Source organism: Grampus griseus (genome assembly GCF_964374135.1).
Source record: "Grampus griseus genome assembly, chromosome: 6".
NCBI classification, from domain to species: domain Eukaryota; kingdom Metazoa; phylum Chordata; class Mammalia; order Artiodactyla; family Delphinidae; genus Grampus; species Grampus griseus.
The window spans coordinates 88,961,431-88,980,648 of record NC_139000.1 but is presented as its reverse complement, the minus strand read 5'-3'; the positions used below and the strand labels follow the sequence as shown (position 1 = coordinate 88,980,648).

General features: G+C 56.7%; 1 protein-coding gene across 2 annotated transcripts; it reads right to left on the bottom strand.

Annotated features, from left to right (window-relative positions):
- Nucleotides 1-401: 401 nt before the first annotated feature.
- NINJ1 (ninjurin 1) lies at nt 402-11,196 on the bottom strand. Of its 2 annotated transcripts, XM_082656991.1 has the most exons (5): nt 11,046-11,196; nt 3,421-3,435; nt 2,980-3,205; nt 1,997-2,159; nt 402-840 (listed from the first exon to the last, which is right to left on the bottom strand). In XM_082656991.1, the coding sequence occupies exons 1-4, from the start codon at nt 11,118-11,120 to the stop codon at nt 2,005-2,007; spliced, it is 471 nt and encodes a 156-aa protein (XP_082513117.1). In that variant the 5' UTR covers nt 11,121-11,196; the 3' UTR covers nt 402-840; nt 1,997-2,004. The 2 variants fall into 2 exon arrangements, with proteins under 2 accessions (XP_082513117.1, XP_082513118.1); XM_082656992.1 differs by lacking the exon at nt 3,421-3,435.
- Between the last annotated feature and the right edge of the window lie 8,022 nt (nt 11,197-19,218).

The following is a 19,218-nucleotide window of genomic DNA, read 5'->3' as shown; positions in this document are numbered from 1 at the left end:
CCTGTGTGGGCATGCAAACTGCAGGAAATGTGGGAGTGCTGGAACTTTCCATGAGGGTCTGGTCAGGGGTCACCAGTCCCCGAAGACACATGGGGGTGATGTCTGGAGATGCCAACAGAGGCTGCTCCCCACAAAGGTCACAGGCTTGTGGGGAGAGAGAGAGGAGGCCTGCACAGGCTGGTGCTCTGAGGGGCACGGTGCACAGCACCCGGGCCTGGGGGAGGGGAGGATGGCACTGGGAGCCACATGAGGAGGAGCATCAGCTTTACTGGTTACTTGTACTTAGAAAAGTGGGGGCTCAGACCGCCAAGGAGGGGTAGGGCCCTGCCGAGTCACTGCTGGTAGAGGGTGTGAGGCCTGAGTCAGTGGCCACGGTGGGGGTCCCACAGGGTCTCTGGTGGTCTATGGTCCTGGGTCAGGAAGTGCAGAGGTCATGGGTCACTCAGGGTGGGCAGCACACGAGGCCAGGACACTGCTGCACTGGCAGAGGGCAGGCGCCTCCTCGTCCCTCTGGAAATGTCCTGAGACGGCGCCAGCCTCTTGTCCCCCCATGCTTGGGCCTGCTGCATGTCCACGGCAGCGACGACCCTTGCTGAGGACTCTACAGTTCTGTCTTCTGGGCCTCACCGCGCCATGCTCCAGGAGGAGGAGCAGCTGAGGATGGGGCAGGCCCTGTGCTGGCCAGAGTGGCCTGACCGTGGGTGGCTTGCTTGGATGCAGTCCAGCGGGGCCAGCCTGGGCTGTGGCGGTTTGGGGGAATGCGCGCACAGGAGGGTGGGCCTCAAGGGCAAGGCGCCTCCTGGGTTTAGGCAGCTGCGGCCAGGCACGATCCGGGGGCATCTGCAAAGAAGGGAGAGGAGAGGCATGAGGGTCGCCAAGGCCAGAGGGGCCTCCAGTTCTGTTCTGGTGACACTGCCTCAGTGTTGTGTCTGGCAACCAGCCCACAAATGTTGGGGTCACTCCGACTCCGGAATCAGACAGCCCAATTCTGACCTGGGAGAGCCCCAGTTTCCCCTCCTGGGTCACTGTCAGGATTTAAAAGCCGGGTCCCAGCACGCTCTGATAGGGGCCCCCTGAGAGCATGGGCCGGCGGGTGGACATGTGCCGTGGGGCCCACAAGGTCTCCTTGCTAGGCTGATGCTTGGGGAGAGTCAGGACTGTGTCTGGGGCACACAAGCAGGTGATTAATAAGTGGCCCAGTCATCATGCAATGAGTGAGGGAGCAGGCTGGCATCCAGAGGGCTCCACGGGGGACAGACTTCACAACAAACTGGTGCCAGCAGCTGGGCAGTGAATCAGATGCCAGGTGGGGCCAATAGCAATGGCATGGGCAAGTGGAGGCCAGGTGCTCACAATGGGGCCACACAAAGGCCCTGCTCCCAGCATCTCACGGCATCGTCCACTCGGTCAATGTGTAAGGTTTTCTAGTATGCCCCTGACACATAGGTCCTTGCTGTGTAGGGACAGTCTCCCGTCCACTCTGCTGTGCTAGTGGATGGACAGTCGTCTGTGGCACCCACCTCTCCTCTGGGGCAGGCCCGAGGACTGCTGGACCCAAGGGTGGGTGGACCTGTGTTGTGCAGCCCTGGCCAGGGCTCCAGACTCTGGACACATGACACATGCCAGACCCACTGACCTTCTGCATCTGCCCTCATGACAATCAGGGTTGCCTGTGTCTGAGGCCCTATAGTAGGGGCTTGCTGAGTGTGTTATGAGGGTCACTCCACTCCCTTGTGGCTCCTGCTCCCAAGTGGGGTGACCCTGGGCAGGCGCTGGGTCTCTCTGAGCGAGGACAGTGGGCTGAGTGTGGTGTGGGGTTGCACACGGCCAGGGGCGCCCACCCTGCAAGGCCCAGGTGAGGGCAGACGCAGTCACAGGGGCTCTGCATGAAAGACCCTGAGTCCCCCATGCTGGGTCGGTGGCCCAGTGGGGTGAGTGGGTGGGCTCGTGGTGGAGCCACGTGTAGACCCTGCCGGGGTCGGCCCTGACAGCTCACCCGAGCCCCTACTGCCGGGGTGCCATGTCCATCGTGGGCTTCTGGACGCCAAAGGCAGTGATGAAGATGTTGACCACGACGATGATGAAGACCAGGCCGGTGGCCAGATTGTTGAGGAAGTCCAGCTTGGCATGCTTGGCAGGGTTGTTGAGGTCATACCTGACTGTGGGCGAGAGGGAGCAGACACTGCCCAGGGCTGTGCAACACCAAGGGGCCCTCTTCTGTCCCCCAGAGAGAGACATGGCTGCCTTAATACATTACAGACAGTGGGCTCTGGCCTGGGCAGTCTGGTATCTGTGGCCTGACCACTGCACTCCCCCTTGTTCAGTGAACAGAAGCTCAGAGGGGCCTGGTGCCTGGTCACGAAGTGGAAGGCATGGAGGTCCAGGCCCAGGCTTGGATTTTAAGGCACAATGTGCCGAACGTGCACAGGCAAGCACCTTTCTGAGTGCTGGTGCAATAATAATCTAGCCATCCTCACACCTACCCAAGGCTGTCCTTATGTCCACTTTCTAAGCAAGGAAACAGAGGTCCAAGAGGTCGTGTGACCTGCCTGAGGTCACACAGCCAGGCAGCGGTTGTGGGGAGCCCAAAGCTCTTGCTGCTCTTAGCCCTGACCCTCACCTTGGGGGCAGGACTACCACCTAGTTCCTACGGACCGCCATAAGGTCTAGAGGGTACACAGTAGGTGCCCAGTACATATCAACTCTTAGTATAGTTATGACACTTTCCTGTGTCCTCAGCTTGGGTGAGTGGAAAGATGGAGACATGGGGTCCCTCTGGGGGCCACGGTGGGAGCTACATTTTGGACTACGTGCCTAGTGAGAAGGGCCAGGGCTCCCGTGCAGCTCTGTGAGGGCCTGGAAAACACTCAGTGGGGTAAGTGACGCATCCCAAGGTGCGTGCAGGCAGAATCAGCTGACCGTGGGGCAGGGGTACCCCAGGGCCCTCCCACTGCTGGGGCCCCCTGCCCAGGCACGCACCAAGGAAGATGAGCAGCACGCCCACACCAATCTGCAGCATGAGGGAGACGGAGATGAGGACCACCAGGGGGATGAAGAAGGCGAATCCAGGGCCCTGCTCGACGACAGCCTTCAGCTGGGAGGCGTTGGCCAACAGCAGTGCGATGTCCAGCATGCTCTCGGCCGCACTCTTCTTATTGGCATAATGGTTCATGTTGATGGGCTGGTTCCTGCCCCAGCGGGGTGGCTGCAGGGAGGGGGGCGGTCAGCCTGGGCTCTGCGGCAGGGGGCTGCAGGCCTGGGCCCACCCTAGTGTCCCCCCCTTTGAACCTGGTCTCCTTCCCAGGGATGTGGGGGTTGATCGGATCAGCAGGTGAGGGCCCAGATAAGGGCTCGAAAGGGAAGTGCTTATTAATAGAACAAGAGGCCCAGAGAAGGCTGTGCAGCCCCTGCAAGACCCACCCTAGGAATCAAGTCCTGGAAGAGAAAGGAAACAAAACACAACCTTAGCACACACTCTGGTGTTAGATGGGAAAATGCCAACTGTCTGCCTGCCATGGGCGGGGCCGTCTGGCAGCCTCCCCTGCATGCCCCTGCCTGCCCTCCTCTCCAGGAGGTGATTGGTGCCAGCGCGGGAAGTGACATGACGGCATCTGGATTCCAGATCCCTGCATACTCGCCCAGACCTGAAACAAGTCTTCCTGGGATGGCCGATCCACCCAGGCCATCTCCCAGCTGTGCAGGCACACAGCAGGTGCTCAACAGATGCCTCAGCATTCTACAATGCAACTGAGCTTAGCTTCTTCCTTAATTTTTATTAAAAAAATTTTTAAAACCACTTTACTGAGGTGTGATTGACACACAAAAACTGTACCTAATAAACGTGAACAACTTGAAGAGTTTGGAGCTAAGTGTGTACTGTGACACCATCACCACATCCAGGCCACCACACATCCAGAGTCTTCTCCTGACCCTTTATTATTAGTATTTGTGATAATACTAATATCACCCTTAGAGTGCTGTACTGGTCACGACATGCTGCACAGTGGATCTCCAGGGCTCATTCTGCCTTCATGTTCACGTTGATAAAACAGGAACACAAGTTCTGATAACTTCCCTCACTTCTGCCTGAGAACATCCCCAGTCCTCAAGGCCAGGGCCCCTGTCCCTCCCAAGGGCCCTCCATGCCCCAGGGCCCCACCCAGAGCTGACTCCCCCTGTAGGATAGGCTCTTCTGTCCCAGGGCAGGAGGGGGGAGGGTAGTTAGGCAGGAGAAGGTCTGCCTCCGAGGCTGGAGTCCAGGCCACAAAGACCCCTCCCAGGACTGGAGTTTACCTCTTGGGGCGGCTGTTTCACTTGAAGCCAGCTGTAAGCTGCCAGGCCTCCTCTTTGTATCCAGCCCATCTGCTCTCCTCAAGCTGCCCCTGGCCAGGCCCCTCCCCAACTCCCAGGACAAATCTGTACCCCTCAGCCCTGGCCACTTGTCCACAGGAATCCCTGAGCCACTAGGCCTCCTGGGGCCATTCAGATCTTGTTTCTAGAGTCATGAAAGAGGCAGGGATGGGAGGTGGGGGTTCTGGGGAGGGCAAGCCTCTACCTTCTGCAGCTGGAGATATTTCACCGTGGAAATTACAGAACTACAGAAGGGCGGGGTCATCATTTTTACATTATGTCTTTTAAATTTAATCTAGAATAACATGCCCAGGAGGGAGGACAGGAACGTAGGCGGCTCTGCTATGTCCTGCTTTCCCTCAGTGTCAGTTGTTCTTAAGTAGCAAATCTACTTGTTTAAAATTCTAGACCCAAGAGCCCCCAGGGAAAGCCTCCTCCACTGGACCCAGGGCCCTGGCCTGCTCTTTGGGAAATTCCACGTGCAGCCTGAGGTCTCCTCTTTCTTTCTTCAACTCTCCCCTTTGCCTCTCCATGCCAGGCCTACAGCTGCACTCACATCTGGGTGGGCCACACCCCTGGACCAAGAACACCCAAGGCACACCACTCCTCCCCAGGGTCTGTGCCCTCCCCCCCAAAAGCACCAGGCTGTCTCCCAGCTCTGCTCTTGCAAAGCGGCCCATCTGGCCATGCTTCACCATGTGTGTGCTCCTCTGGGTGTGGGCATCCTGGAGACACTGGCCCGCTGGCCATGTGCCCCTATGTTTCATAAACCAGAAGTGCCAAAATGTCTTCCACACACACGTAAGTACCCAATACACATCTACACACAAGCACAATACATATATGTGTGTAAGCACACACAAACATGTATACACAGTACACATGCACAAACACAGATGAGCACACATGCAGACGCATGTATACACACATATACAATACATATGTATATATGCATTAACAAACACACATACACACACATTTGTATACATCCAGGCTAACTGTGGAGGCTTCTGAGGAGGGAGAATTCCTTTTTATTTTGAGTTCTCTTGAACTGTTGAAATATTTTATGCCCATGCAGCCACATGCACATTCAAATACAGAATGACACCATCAGCAGCAGTGCCCCCAGCACAGGGCGCCTGTGCCCCGCTGTCCTCCATCTTGGGTGCCCAGGGCACAGCCCATCATCTTACTCACCCTTTAGCTAGGTGCTTTCCTCCAGGGAGTCTCCCGTCCTCACGCCCCATTTACCGAGGGTAAACTGAGGCTATATGGGGAGGAACCTTGTCCAAAGCCAATAGCAAGTGAGGGTTGCACTGGGATTTGAACCCAGGTCCCAGGGCTCAGAAGCCCTGAGAGCTGACACGACAGTCCCCTTGGAGCCTGCAGTGGGGGTCTGGGGTCTGGGTCATCTGTGAGCCTGAGTGCTCAGAAGTCCCCAGCCCCTGGCTCTAGCTGAGTGACCTCAGGACAGCCATGCCCCTCTGGGGTTCAGTCTCCCATGTGTGCAACAGGGCCACGGAGCAAACATGCCAGGAGGTTCTGGGGGATCTGGCCACTGTCTCAGGGTCCCAGTTAGGAAGCAAGGGCCCCAGGCCATGTGCCCCTCATGATACAGGGCACTTCCTGCCCATACGGCCATCTGCTTCCTGTTCAACCTGTGCAGTGATAAGGAGTGCTGGCCAGAGGCTGCAGGCCAGGGGGCTGGTGAGGGGAGCTCTGGTCAAGCCCCAGCTCACTATAGCCTGGCAGTGTAGCCTTGACAACATGCTCCCCCTCACGGGGCCTCAGTTTCCCCATTTGTACACCCCAGGCCATAGTCTGGGAAGCTCTACAACCTACCAAGTGCCCCCACTAACACTGAGAAAGAGCACTGTTCTCCCATTCTATAGAGTGGGAGACTAAGGCTCAGGGGGGCTCACCCAGGGCTACTGTGAGGGAGGGGCAGATCAGAATTTGAACCAGCCTCTCCACCTCAAAGCTTAGGGCCACGCAGGACATGGCACAGCTTCATGTCCACCCTGGTCAGAGAGCCCAGGAGGTTTGTGTGGTAGGGGCTTGGGTGGGGAGGAGGCTGCAGGGCTGATCCGCTTCTCCCATGCCTGACCTCGTGTCCTAGGCCTTCTGCGGAGGGGCTTTGAGCTGTGGAGGGAGCTCTGGGCCCTAGAGGTGACTGCTGCACAGGTGAATCCCAGGGAGGCTGCTATCTTGAGAAGGTCACTGGGGCTGGGGGGGCGGTCAGAGCCCACCTCTCACAGGTGCGGAGCTCTATGGGCCTGGACAGCCCACCTGCCCACCCAGCTGCCAGAAGCCATGCTGGGACCCTCTCACCGAGACCCCTGCCCATGACCTGGGCAGTGCAGGGAACAAATACCCAGTTTAATGTGTCCCTAGGGCCAAGAGGACTTCCCTGAAACCTCAACGGCATCCCAGAAGCTGAGTAAGCTTGGGGCTGCCAGACTTTTTCCCCTAAAAGCCAGGAAGGAGCCTGTGGGGAGGGAGCTGACTTCGGCAGATGCCCACAGGGCTGGCTCCTTGAGCCCACTTTCTGTGGACAGAGGGTCTCATCCCAGCCATTGGTAGGCAGCTTGCAGGGACCCAGGCCACCTGGCCCAGGGTCACACTGCTGGGCAACCTCAGCTTGGACAGGGAGGGGAGTTGGGACAGAAGCAGGATTCAAAGCAGGTCTGTGGTACTCAGAGAACCCAGTTTCAGCACAATGCATCCTCCAGTCCACCCTGGGCTTGGATGGGCTGCCCGTGGCCTACAGCTGGGCCCAGGAGGTCTGGCCCACCCCCAGCCTCCTGCCTGTACACTCTCTGCTCCCCTGGGAGACAAGGGCAGGCCAGGGCCATGGCCCACTGAACCCCTGCAGGACCCCTCAGGGTTTTGGTTATGGACTTCCACCAATCCTTCCTGCCCCAATTCTGCCACTGACTCCAAACCCCATGTACAAGTATGGAACAAGGAGCCCACATGGGAATTCCTGCCCATGCTCCCAGAGCCCAATTGCATATCTGTAGAACCAAGCCTCCAATAAATCTATGAGGTTCATCAGCTACCCTGGGAGGAGCTGGGGTGTGGGCCTTCCATCAGCACCTATCCTTTATCATCTCCATATCCTGCCACACTACGGACCAACAGAATGACTGGTCTGTGCCTCAGTTTCCTCATCTATAAAATGGGCACATAAAGGGGAGTGAATGAAGGGCTCAGAGGCCCAGTGGCTGGTCAGAGCACAGCTGGTGCAGGGCAGGACTGGATGTTCCTCTTTCTCACCACCCAGGCTTCACCACTTTGAAAGGTTGCCTCCAAAATGAACTGTACCAATTTGTAATTAATTCCACTTAAAAAATCCATAACAAGGAAGAGAAAGTACTAGCCCCAGAAAATGCATGAGCTGAGTGAGACCCGGGGTGCACTGGAGGTCCAGCTCCAGATGCTGGGCTATCGCAGCCACTTCTGCATAAGGCCCCTCCCCTTGGACTCAGTGGGCAACAGTGGATGTGCGGGCTCTGGCGTCCTTGCCTCTGGCTGGGACCTCAGAACTGACTGAATAGGATCTGTTGGGACCTGGGGTGTCCCTTGTCTGACCCACTAGTGCGGGGCATAAGCTGTTATTGTGGCCACCACCCGGACTCAGCATGAAGCCACCTGCTCCAGGTCACACTGGCTTACTCCTGCACTGTCCCCATACTGTCTGCACCCAGCCAGCCCCGAGATGTCTCTTGCTCCATGTCTGAGTTCATGGCAGGAAGTTTCCTGGGGTGGGGGGCGGGGGGGTTCCCTGCTGCAGCTGGGCTGGGTTGGGCAGTCCCGTTTCCTGTGGACTCAGCAATGGCCAGCAGTAACCCCGCAGCCACATCAGGGCTGCCTTTTGGAACACGGCCAAGACCCCACCAGCCTCGGGATCTGCCAGGAGAGCAGAAATGAGAAAAAGAGCAAACTTGGGACTTCCCTGGAGGTCCAGTGGTTAAAACTCCATGCTTCCAATGCAGGGGGTATGGGTTCGATCCCTGGTTGGGGAACTAAGATCCCATATGTCGTGCAGTGCAGCCAAAAAAAAAGTTTAAGAGAAAAGGAGCAAACTTCCCCCAGCAGCTGAGGCTGTGCACGCACCCCTCCCTCCCAGGACTTGGCTTCCAAGCCCAAATGTGGCCCCAGGAGCCTCACTGCATCCTGTCCTGCCACCTCCGTGCTGTGTCCTCAGCTGGCTGTGGTCCCAGAGTCTGCTGCAGGGTCCAACGCAGCTGCCCCCTGAGATAAATCCCCGTGCATGACACAGTCAAGGACCACATTTATTTTCACAATAAAATTGATGTTTACTATTCCTGCTGCTGCCAGCCGAAAGTGAGTTGACTTAGTGAAGACTCCAACTCACTCCTGCGGGGCATCTGAGCAGACGGGCCTTGTGTGGAGGCCATAGGGATATGGGGCACGGGGACGGGGACATCTGCAGAGCTCCCCCACCACCCTGGCCCGACAGGGCTCATCTGCCCATGGATTACACATATAACTCTTCCCTGAGCCCAGCCACCCTGGGAGGTGAGTGATCCTGTCCCACTTCACAGAGGAGGAAACTGAGGTTCAGAGAGGGTCTGCACTTGCCCAAGGCCGCATGGCAGGGCGTCTTGAGACTGATGGCGGCTCTGGGCCTGGGCCTCCCACTCAGTCCTCTTGCAGCCAAGGACATAGTGGTGACCCAGCCCACACACCCTGCTGTCTGGGGCTCTTGCTTAAGTGGGGACACATCTGAAGATCCTGGGTTTGCCCCTCCTCCCAGCAAGCCTTTCTACCCCTCCTCAAGCAGGAGCTTGGGGCTCAGATTCAGGGAGGGACCGCCGGGAGAGAAGGCTGTGGAAAAGCCAGGTGAGGTGCAGGGGGAGGGCCATGCCTGTCCACAGGGATTGCACCTGAGGGAAGGTGCTGCCCTTTCCAAACCCTGCCTGGGCTTCATCTTTGGGAGAGGGTCTTGTGTGGCAGGCAGGAATGTTAACAACGCTGTGTGCCCAGTTTCCTACAGCACTTCACACGCATTAGCCCATTTAATCCTCACCATAACCCTCTGAGGGAGGCACTACTCTCACCCCGTTTCACAAATGAGAACTGAGACACAGAGTGATGTGCTCAAGAACACAGTGAGGCAGGTCCTGAGGGTGGGAAGGGGAAGGCGGAGGCTGGAGAGCAGTGTTGGGTGGGCCTGGGCCCCAGGCAGGGTGAGCAGAGCAGACTTCAGTACTGACCATCTCTCCCAGAGCCTCCCTGCCTGTGACTGGAGCCACCCTGGAAGAATGTGTTCACGGTCACATGAGCTTCCAGCCCCTCCATGGCCTCCATAGCTGGCAAGGTCTGACCTCCCATACCACCTCCAGCTCCCCAGCTCCAATGTATTGATACTTGGTGGTCCAGCCCCTGGGCCTTTCTCTCACTGTTCTCCCTGCCTGGGATGCCCTTCCCAGGCATACCTGTACCCCATTCCAGTGCCAATGTCCCCACTGGTCAGGAAGCCTTCCTGACCCCACTCCCACCTGCCTTCAGAACCAACCCCTGGGAGTTCAGCACTTTGGCCGTGGCTTCTCCGTCTGGACCGGTCTCAGCTCTCAGACTGAGTGGTACAGGGCTGCAGCAACTGCAACTGGTCCCAAAGCCAATGAACGCAGTGATCCCTGAGCACACCCATCCTGCCTGCTGAGGGCCCGTTCCCCAGTCCAAGGCCTTGCTTGCCCCACATGTTCTCCCCCCATCCCCTAAACGTGGCCTGTTACTACAACATCGCCTAGGACTGGTCACCCACACCTGAGCAGGGCCAGTCTCTGCCTCAGTCAGGCGCACTTGGCCACCGTCCCTACGCCCATCCCCGGGGGGTCAGAAACTGAAAGAACGTCCAAAGTCAACAAGTTGGGAGGGCCGTGCTCAGGACTGCGCCGTAAACAGAGGCCCTGGGGAAGTGCTAGTCCAAGGCAAAGCCAGTTAGGAACCGCTACTCTGGCCCTGCCAGTGGGACAGGACCCCAGGGTGGGAGGGTACCAGCTGTAATATGGGACCACTGCCAGGGCCTGCCCCATGCCCACAGTGCTTCCAGGCCAGCAGGGCAGTCTCTGAATAGAGCCTCTCGTGCGGGTGGAGAGAGGAGAGGGGCCACAGTGGCACCAAGTTCCCCATCAGGGCACGCACAAGACTGTGCGGTCTCCGTGGACACCGTGGGTGACGTAACTGTCTGCCGACGTAACTGTCTGCCCGCTGCTGGCCTGGGGCCCAGAAGCCGAGATCCACTCCGCCCAGTCCGGGTGCGCATCGAGCCGGCGGAGAGGCAAAGTTGGAGTGTGGTGTGGGAGCCGGGAACACAGGGGCCAGCGGGAAGTGGCGGGGGGAGGAGGGAAGGTGGCGCCCAGGCCCCTCGGCTGTGCAGCTCGGTGTGGGCGCTACCTGCCCCGGGCCACGTCCGGCATTTTGCCAACCGCCCCCGCCCCCGCTCACTTTCCGGGGTGGCTGGAGCCCCAGGGCCACCGCTGGGGCCCCCGACCGCGCGGGTAGGGGGCGGAACGCACGGGGCGTGGCGACCACCGCCACCCTCATTAAGGACGCGGCGCGCAGCTGGTCGGCGCCCATAGGTCCCTAGGGGCCGCTGGCGCCGGGCTCAGAGAGGGCGGGCATCGGCCAAGGTCGCAGAGCGCCACGGGGGTAGGGGTGCTTACCGAGGCGTCCGGGGAGCCAAGCGAGCCCGGGCGCACGTCGCCATTGAGCTCATACTCCTCGGGTCGCGAGTCCATGGTGCGGCGCTGGGTCAGCCTTGCTCCGGGCCTCAGGGCGGCCGGCGCCTCAGCCTTTGAGACCCTGCTGCGTACCCGCGCCCCCTCCCGTCGGCCCGCCCCCCGGCCCGCCCAGCGCACGCCACCGCCCTCAGACTCCGCCCCCAGGCCGGGGCTGGAGGCCTGGCTGGCTGGTCCTAGACGGCCCCTCTCCTTTCCAGCGTGGGCGGCAAGGGCCGCGGAATCCCGCGCTGCGTTTCGGCACTCTTAGGCCCCGGACCTCGCGTGTTCGTGGTAAAGTACGTCGCCCTCTGTGCTCCTGTCGTGGACACTTTTAATCCATAAAACGAGGACAAGAACCGGCCTTTCCCCGGCCGCTTCGCTAACTGCCGAACGCGCTGTGAACCCCGGGGGCCCCACTGCAGGTCTCGCCAACACATCGTCCGCCCCGCACCCGGAACCTGAGTCAACGAGTCGTGTGGGTCTCACACCCTCTGAGCCTCGGCCTTCTCGTCTAGGAAATGGGGGCATGAAGGCCTCCCACGCACTCACGAGGGGAGGGAAGGGGGAGGCAGAGAGCGGATCACCACAGGTTGGGCCCGCTTTGTGTGCCAGTGCCCGCCGTTGCCCCTCATGAAGCAGCCTCTATGTCTTCAGGCAGGGCCCCCTTGTTTGGGGTGGCACCCTGTGTGTGCCCGTGCCAGCCGTCGGGGGTGGCCTGAGCGTGTTGGTTCCTCCAGCCCTTGGCTCTGTCGGCCAGGACGCGGGCCTCTCCCAGAAGCCAGGCAGGTACGAAGGGGCCAGGCATTATCTCCCCTGGCAGGTATGCGAAAGTACAGGCCTCTGTGTTCTCCTGTCCTGACCCTGACCCGGCTCCCAGGCCCACCTGCTTTTCACTCCTAGTCGAGCCGCCCTCCCCCTCCCCACCCCTGCCCCTTTTCCGCCGTCTGTCACGGTGTCTGCTGATGTCTTCAGCAGAGTGGCTCAGGCAGGTGGCTTGACCTCTGTGCGTCAGCTTCCCTGCCTGCGAGGGAGACCAAGGCCATGTGGGCATGACCTTCTCCCTCCACATAAACCAAAGACCAGAGAGGGTAAGCAGCGGTGCCCAAGGTCAGGAGATAGTGAGTTACATTGGCCTGGAGGTGGAGGTTCATTCATTCATCCTGTAACCACAGAGTGCCTGCTGTATGCCATGCCCTGTTCTAGGTGCTGTGGGCTGGAACAGGACTTCTGGGGCAGATGGGAGGTGGCATGGGACAGCCCTGCGTGGGGCCAGGTGCATCACTTTTTGTCTTACAGCCCTGGGAAGCAGGTGTTACCCCCTCACATGATGGGAGGAAACTGAGGCACAGCTGGGAAGAGACCCAGGAGGGCCACGCTCAGAACTGGGGAGATTGTGCAGTCCTGTAAGAGTGGACTGGATGCTCTCCCGGCTAGTCTACCCAGCCAGCAGGTGGGTACCCATGGGTGTTGTAACCTAGTGCCTGTCTAACCTGTGATTGCCCTCCACACTGGACCCTCCTTGTTTCCCCCTGCGCAGAGCCTCACCCCCGCTGCTAGAGGGAGTTTTGAAAGTGAAATAGAAGGCATGGAAAATGCAAGTCACCCTGGAGATTTATCAGAAAAAGGAATCTTCCGCTAAACCCTGCACCAGGTCCTCCTCCTGATCTGCTGGCATGTCCAAACCATTTGTGGTGGGGGACAGGCTGGGGGCTATGGGGTGCCCACAGCACTGGCTGAACCCAGCCGGGCGCTCGCCCGCTGTATGATGTGGCTGGTTTCCTTCTCTGTTCAATGAGGTGTTTGGATTTGGTTCCTCAGTGCTCTGCCCATGGTGGGGGCCTAGTATCTAGGGTCTGTATGGGCTGCCCTGGGAGCTTGTCCTGACCTTAGCCCTGAAGTCCTGCAGCCCACAGTTCAGACCAATAGCCCTCCCTTTTGTGCAGGTGTGAGCAGGGCCTGCCCAGTCGCAGCACCGCTGAGGGCCCAATGCATCCCAATGGGACATCAGTTCTGCCCACACACAACCGTCCTGTGAAGGAGGAACTGCTGTTGGCCCACTTCATAGCTAAGGAAACTGAGGCTCACAGAGGTGGCTACTGCCTCAGTCCTAGTTCACAAAGCCACCATGAGTGGGGACGCAGCAGCGCCTGGGGGTCTGATCAGGCCTGGGCATGGTGGCCATTACAAGTAGTAGTTACTGTTATTCTCACATAACCCACAGCTAACTAACTATTCATGAGCAGCTGGAAATCCAGAGTTTTTAAGTTGGTATTATTCATACAAAAGCACTAGCCTCTCTGCCCTAGGGGCAGTGCTGGCTCCTGGAGGGGCCAGGGAGAGGGCAGCCAGGAGAGGGCTCTGAGGTTGCAGGGGAGGCCCCAGGTGTGGGGATGGGGCAGGTGAAGAGAAGTGGGAGGAGAGGGCTTTGTTCCTGCCTGTTTGCTGAGTGAAAGGGTTTCTGTGGGTGTCATAGGGGTCTCTCATGTGGGCCACATGGCAGCTCTGTGCTGAGGTTCATTATTCCCTCTGTCCAAAAGGCGGAAGCCAGGAAAGATCGTGGTGGAATAATTGGGCGTTTAGACCTGGGTTTGTAACTGTGCTCTGTACTGACCACCAGGGACCCAGGCAGGCATTTCACCTTCCCAGGGTAGACCTGTGGGGGGCTTGGTCAGCCCTGGGCAGGGTCTCATTCTCCAGGCGTGCCTGTCCTCAGGGAGGGACTTCCCTTGTCTGCTTTGTCATTTTCATTTGCCTATGCTGTGTCTGTTTACCAGATTGTTCCCAGGACAGACTGAAAGGGGCAGTGCCTACTGTGTGTCCCCACATCTACCTGGTTTCAAATTCTAATGCTGGAGAGACCAGCATGACTGTCCAAGGCCGGTTCCCAGATGCTGACCACGAGGCTTGGGTCCATGGGGAAGTGACCACTGGGTAATGTCCCAGGAGACAGGGTGGGCTGGGGAGGGACAGGGCCAGCAGCTATGCTCCAACAGAGAGACACACGTGATAGAGAGGCTGCATGTGCAGCCAACGTACATGTGCAGACGCACACACGCAGCATGATGCTGAGTTCACCTGCCCCTTCTGAGCTGTGTGACTGGGGATACATTTACTGTCTGTAAAATGGGGATGCTGTGAAGATGAATTGACCCAGCCCAGGTGAAGCCCAGACCAGCTCCCGGCAGTGAGGGTGGTGGTGGCCTTGACCTAAGCCCCTCCTCATGCTGCCACCTTGAGCAGGTGCTGAAATCCTGCTGGCCAGTGATAGCCAAGGGCCACATCACCCAGAACAGGCCCCAGAGTCTGGTGGCTCTTAGGGCGGTGGCTTCATGCCCTGGGTGAGACAGAGACCAGGATGCCTGACCCACTTCACTCCTCATCAGGAGGGATGGGAGTCTCATGGCTAGAAGGGCCTGGGCCCCACTTCACCCAACACACCACCAGGAGGGGGATGAACATTGCCTGTGCCCCTGAATTACTGTGGGGAGATCATGACTATGTCATCTGGGATCTGGGAAGATGTGCATTCAGATAGACCACATGAATGGGAACCTTTGAAAGTGGCTGAATCCCTGGCCCTTTTCCATTCGTGAGAGGCAAGGAGACAGAGATGGCATTTCCATTTTACAGAGAGAGAGAGAGACCAAGGTTGGAAACGTGGTGTGGCATGTCTGAGGTGCCCCAGGCTGAGTGAAGCAGGCCTGTGCTCAACCCTACCCCGGGAGGCTGGCTTTGCAGCTATAGTTCCTGTCTCTGCCAGGGCCCAGGCTGGCCCACACATGCCCACCACCAGGGAGCGGGAGGAGGAGAACAGCCTGGGGCAATGGGCACTCCCTGGGAGCTGGTGGCCCACCTGCCCGCCACCCACCTGAGGGGAACCATCTCATGGCATTGGGGTGGGCCTAGGATTCTGCATTTCTGTCAGGCACTTCCAGGCACCGCTGCTCCCACCAGTTCAGTGCACAGAGCCGGGAGGCAGGGCAGGGCTGCCACCCTATTTCCAGAAGGACAGAGGAAGGAGGCCAGGCCTGTGAGGAGCTTCTTTGTCATCACCCCCGTTTTAAAGACAGGGATGGGGAGACACTGGCCAAGGTCATGCAGACATGCCTGGGCCAAGCATGGTAATGGACTAGTAACATGAGATGGGCACCCAGGCAGGCATATGCACCACCTCACTTGATCCTCTAGTGAGACGTGACATGCCCAAAGTCACACAGTAAGGCCCTCAACCCCAAAACAAAGTGAGTTCCCCCCATGAGGTTGTCGCTGAGTTGTGCCATCATGTTCTGGACTGTCATGTAGCTATCGACAGAGCGAGTGAGAGGCAGGTCAGCTGGCTTGGAGGTGCCCACCCAGTACTGTGGAGAGAGAACAGTGAGATGCAGCTTCCTCTGTGGAGCCCTGATCCACCCATCTGTCCTGCCTGTCTCTGCATTGGTCTCTTCCCAGTCCCCAAGGGGCTGACTCCACTTGCCATCTATGGGTATCTATGCCCAGCAAAGTCCTTGTCCCCAGGAGCAGGGCAAAGGTGGCAGGGAGAGTGGTCATCCCTACTATTGGTTCTTCCCTTCTCTCTTAGTCACAGGCTCCTGCTTTTTAGGTCAGCAAATGGCTTCCCAGAATAGGGGTCTCTCCTGCATTTCTTAGCCTCTCCTGCATCGAAGGGTAGCCGTGTGGCTACATTCTGGCAATGGAAGCGGTGTGCAACATTAGGGAAAGGACCTTAAACAGAGGGCGTATGCCATTTTTTATTATTTCTGCCTTCGCATTGGCTGGAATGTGGCTGTAATGGCTGGAGCTCCAGCAGCTATATTGGACCATGAGACTTTGGGCATGATAGTCTCACACAGCAGAGCCAAAGACAGAAGGAGCCTGTGTCCCCAATGCTTGGATCACAGGCCTTCCCTAGGTTGCCTACCTCAATACTCCTTTTTTTTTTTTTTACATCTTTATTGGAGTATAATTGCTTTACAATGGTGTGTTAGTTTCTGCTTTATAACAAAGTGAATCAGTTATACATATACATATGTTCCCATATCTCTTCCCTCTTGTGTCTTCCTCCTTCCCACCCTCCCTATCCCACCCCTCTAGGTGGTCATAAAGCACCGAGTTGATCTCCCTGTGCTATACGGCTGCTTCCCACTAGCTATCTATTTTACATTTGGAAGTGTATATATGTCCATGCCACTCTCTCACTTTGTCACAGCTTACCCTTCCGCCTCCCCGTATCCTCAAGTCCATTCTCTAGTAGGTTTGTGTCTTTATTCCTGTCTTACCCCTAGGTTCTTCATAACATTTTTTTTCTTAGATTCCATATATATGTGTTAGCATATGATATGTGTCTTTCTCTTTCTGACTTACTTCACTCTGTATGACAGACTCTAGGTCCATCCACCTCACTACAAATAACTCAATTTCGTTTCTTTTTATGGCTGAGTAATATTCCATTGTATATATGTGCCACATCTTCTTTATCCATTCATCCGATGATGGACACTTAGGTTGTTTCCATCTCCTGGCTATTGTAAATAGAGCTGCAATGAACGTTTTGGTACATGACTGTTTTTGAATTATGGTTTTCTCAGGGTATATGCCCAGTAGTGGGATTGCTGGGTCATATGGTAGTTCTATTTGTAGTTTTTTAAGGAACCTCCATACTGTTCTCCATAGTGGCTGTACCAATTCACATTCCCACCAACAGTGCAAGAGTGTTCCCTTTTCTCCACACCCTCTCCAGCATTTATTGTTTCTAGATCTTTTGATGATGGCCATTCTGACTGGTGTGAGATGATATCTCATTGTAGCTTTGATTTGCATTTCTCTAATGATTAATGATGTTGAGCATTCTTTCATGTGTTTGTTGGCACTCTGTATATCTTATTTGGAGAAATGTCTATTTAGGTCTTCTGCCCATTTTTGGATTGGGTTGTTTGTTTTTTTGTTATTGAGCTGCATGAGCTGCTTGTAAATTCTGGAGATTAATCCTTTGTCAGTTGCTTCATTTGCAAATATTTTCTCCCATTCTGAGGGTTGTCTTTTGGTCTTGTTTATGGTTTCCTTTGCTGTGCAAAAGCTTTGAAGTTTCATTAGGTCCCATTTGTTTATTTTTGTTTTTATTTCCATTTCTCTAGGAGGTGGGTCAAAAAGGATCTTGCTGTGATTTATGTCATAGGGTGTTCTGCCTATGTTTTCCTCTAAGAGTTTGATAGTGTCTGGCCTTACATTTAGGTCTTTAATCCATTTTGAGCTTATTTTTGTGTATGGTGTTAGGGAGTGTTCTAATCTCATACTTTTACATGTACCTGTCCAGTTTTCCCAGCACCACTTATTGAAGAGGCTGTCCTTTCAATACTTCTTAAATGTGAAAAAACAAAACAAAACAAACTATCTTGTTTTAGGGTACTGTAATTTTGTTCTTTTTCCTGATACAGCTGATCTCAGTCCTAGTTTTTATATGTTATATTTTTCATTGATAAATAGGTATTTTTTTCTATAAACACAGGACATATAACAGATTAAAACACTCATCCCTCCCCACAATCCTATTTTGAAAAAGTAAATCAGATTATATCACTGACCAGCTTAAGTCCCTCTGAAGTCTTCTGATGAAAATCCTCACTCCTGGAACCTGTACAACTGAAACCCCTACATCCTCCCCCCTCCTCACCCTGCCCATTGCCCTTCTGTGTGTTCCTTGGACTCATCTCTACTTCAGGGCTTTTGCACGCCCCGTATTCCCAACCTGAAGATCCTACCCCCAGGTCTCCATGTGGCCAGCTTCTTCATAACCTCTGATTGTAGACCACCTGTCTGCAGTAGCCCCTGGCCTCCCTTACCCCGTGCCCTGGGTCAGCTCCTGAAAGCACCATGCTTGCTGTTTGTGTGTTGACTGCCCCCTCCCCCGCAACCACAGACGCAAAACCCCAGGTACTGCTAACCCTCAGCCTGCACCTGGTAGCTGCCCGGGGCATGCCCTGGCCATGTGCGCTTTGTCCAGTCTCCAGGAGTCCCTCAGCCTGGCTGGCTCGGCCAAGCCCGTGCTTTGCAAACCACTAATGACGGGACTCTATATTCTTGGCTCTGACATTGACCGTTGACTCAGACCACGAAGCCACTGGGCCATGGGTAAGCGTGGGAGTGAGGACAGGTGTCTGGAGCTCTGCTGGGGTAGGTGGCTTGTGGTTTGGCAAAGAGGTGTCTGCTGGCAGGTCAGGTCTAGTCTAAGTACCCCCCTTCCTCTCCCGAAGGTCGATTGCTAGCCTTGGCCTGTCCAGGGAGCCAGCTGGGCAAAAGGCCCAGACTCAGGCCACGAGGAGGTCCTGTGGACAGGCGATGGCTCCTCCATAGTAAACTGGGTCTGAAACCTCCACACAGGCGCTCAGAGGAAAGTTGCTGAGGGACTGGTGGGGCCCGCACATACCCAGCCCGAAGCCCCCTGCCTTCCTGCCTTTCCCGGCCCAGGGTCAGTCTCCTCATTATCCAAGTCTAGGGGCTGCCTCCTCCAGGAAACCTCCAGATGCCCCTGAGGGCATGCTTTCTGCATCCCCAGGTCTTTCCCACCACCTTCCACGACCCCCACCCCCACTGAGGCTCTTGAGGCTCAGGCTGGGGGCTGTCTCCTTTAGCACCCACGGCTTCCCACAGGTTGTGGACAAGTGGAGACACTGCCACTGAGAAGCCAAGGATAGAACTAGCAGGCGTTGCTAAGGGACCCTGGTATGGGGCTTTGGTGTGCACTGTCTCACTATGAACCCATTCGGCATGTGGGGAAACTAAGGCTCTAAGAGCTGAGATTTGAACCCAGGTCTCCTGAGTCCACCCCACCTACCCCAGACGGGTGTTGGGAGCTACCGCGAGGCTGGGGTGAGTCCTGCAGGAGCACTCAGCCATCTCAGACCCTTTCCTGTCTACCCTGGAGAAGCGTGGCCCACCTCAGATCTCAGGCTGACCCATGGCTTCACTTTCCTTAGGGAGACCCCTGCAAACGCCCTAGGAGCCACAACAGGGTGGGGGCTTTGAGCCCAGGCGTAGATCTCTCCTGCTCTGAGGTGGGGAGGGGACAGTGGTTGGCCCCTGTGCCTGCCGGACATCATGCAGTGCCATCCAAAGGGGTATC

What these genes read in the sequence shown, in the direction of transcription:
- NINJ1 (XM_082656991.1), bottom strand. Translation starts at nt 11,120, where the DNA reads ATGGACTCGCGACCCGAGGAGTATGAGCTCAATGGCGACGTGCGCCCG. An exon ending in CGTGCTGCTCATCTTCCTTG is followed by an intron (nt 2,160 to 2,979) that starts GTGCGTGCCTGG and finishes TCTCGCCCACAG; the next exon opens with TCAGGTATGACCTCAACAAC.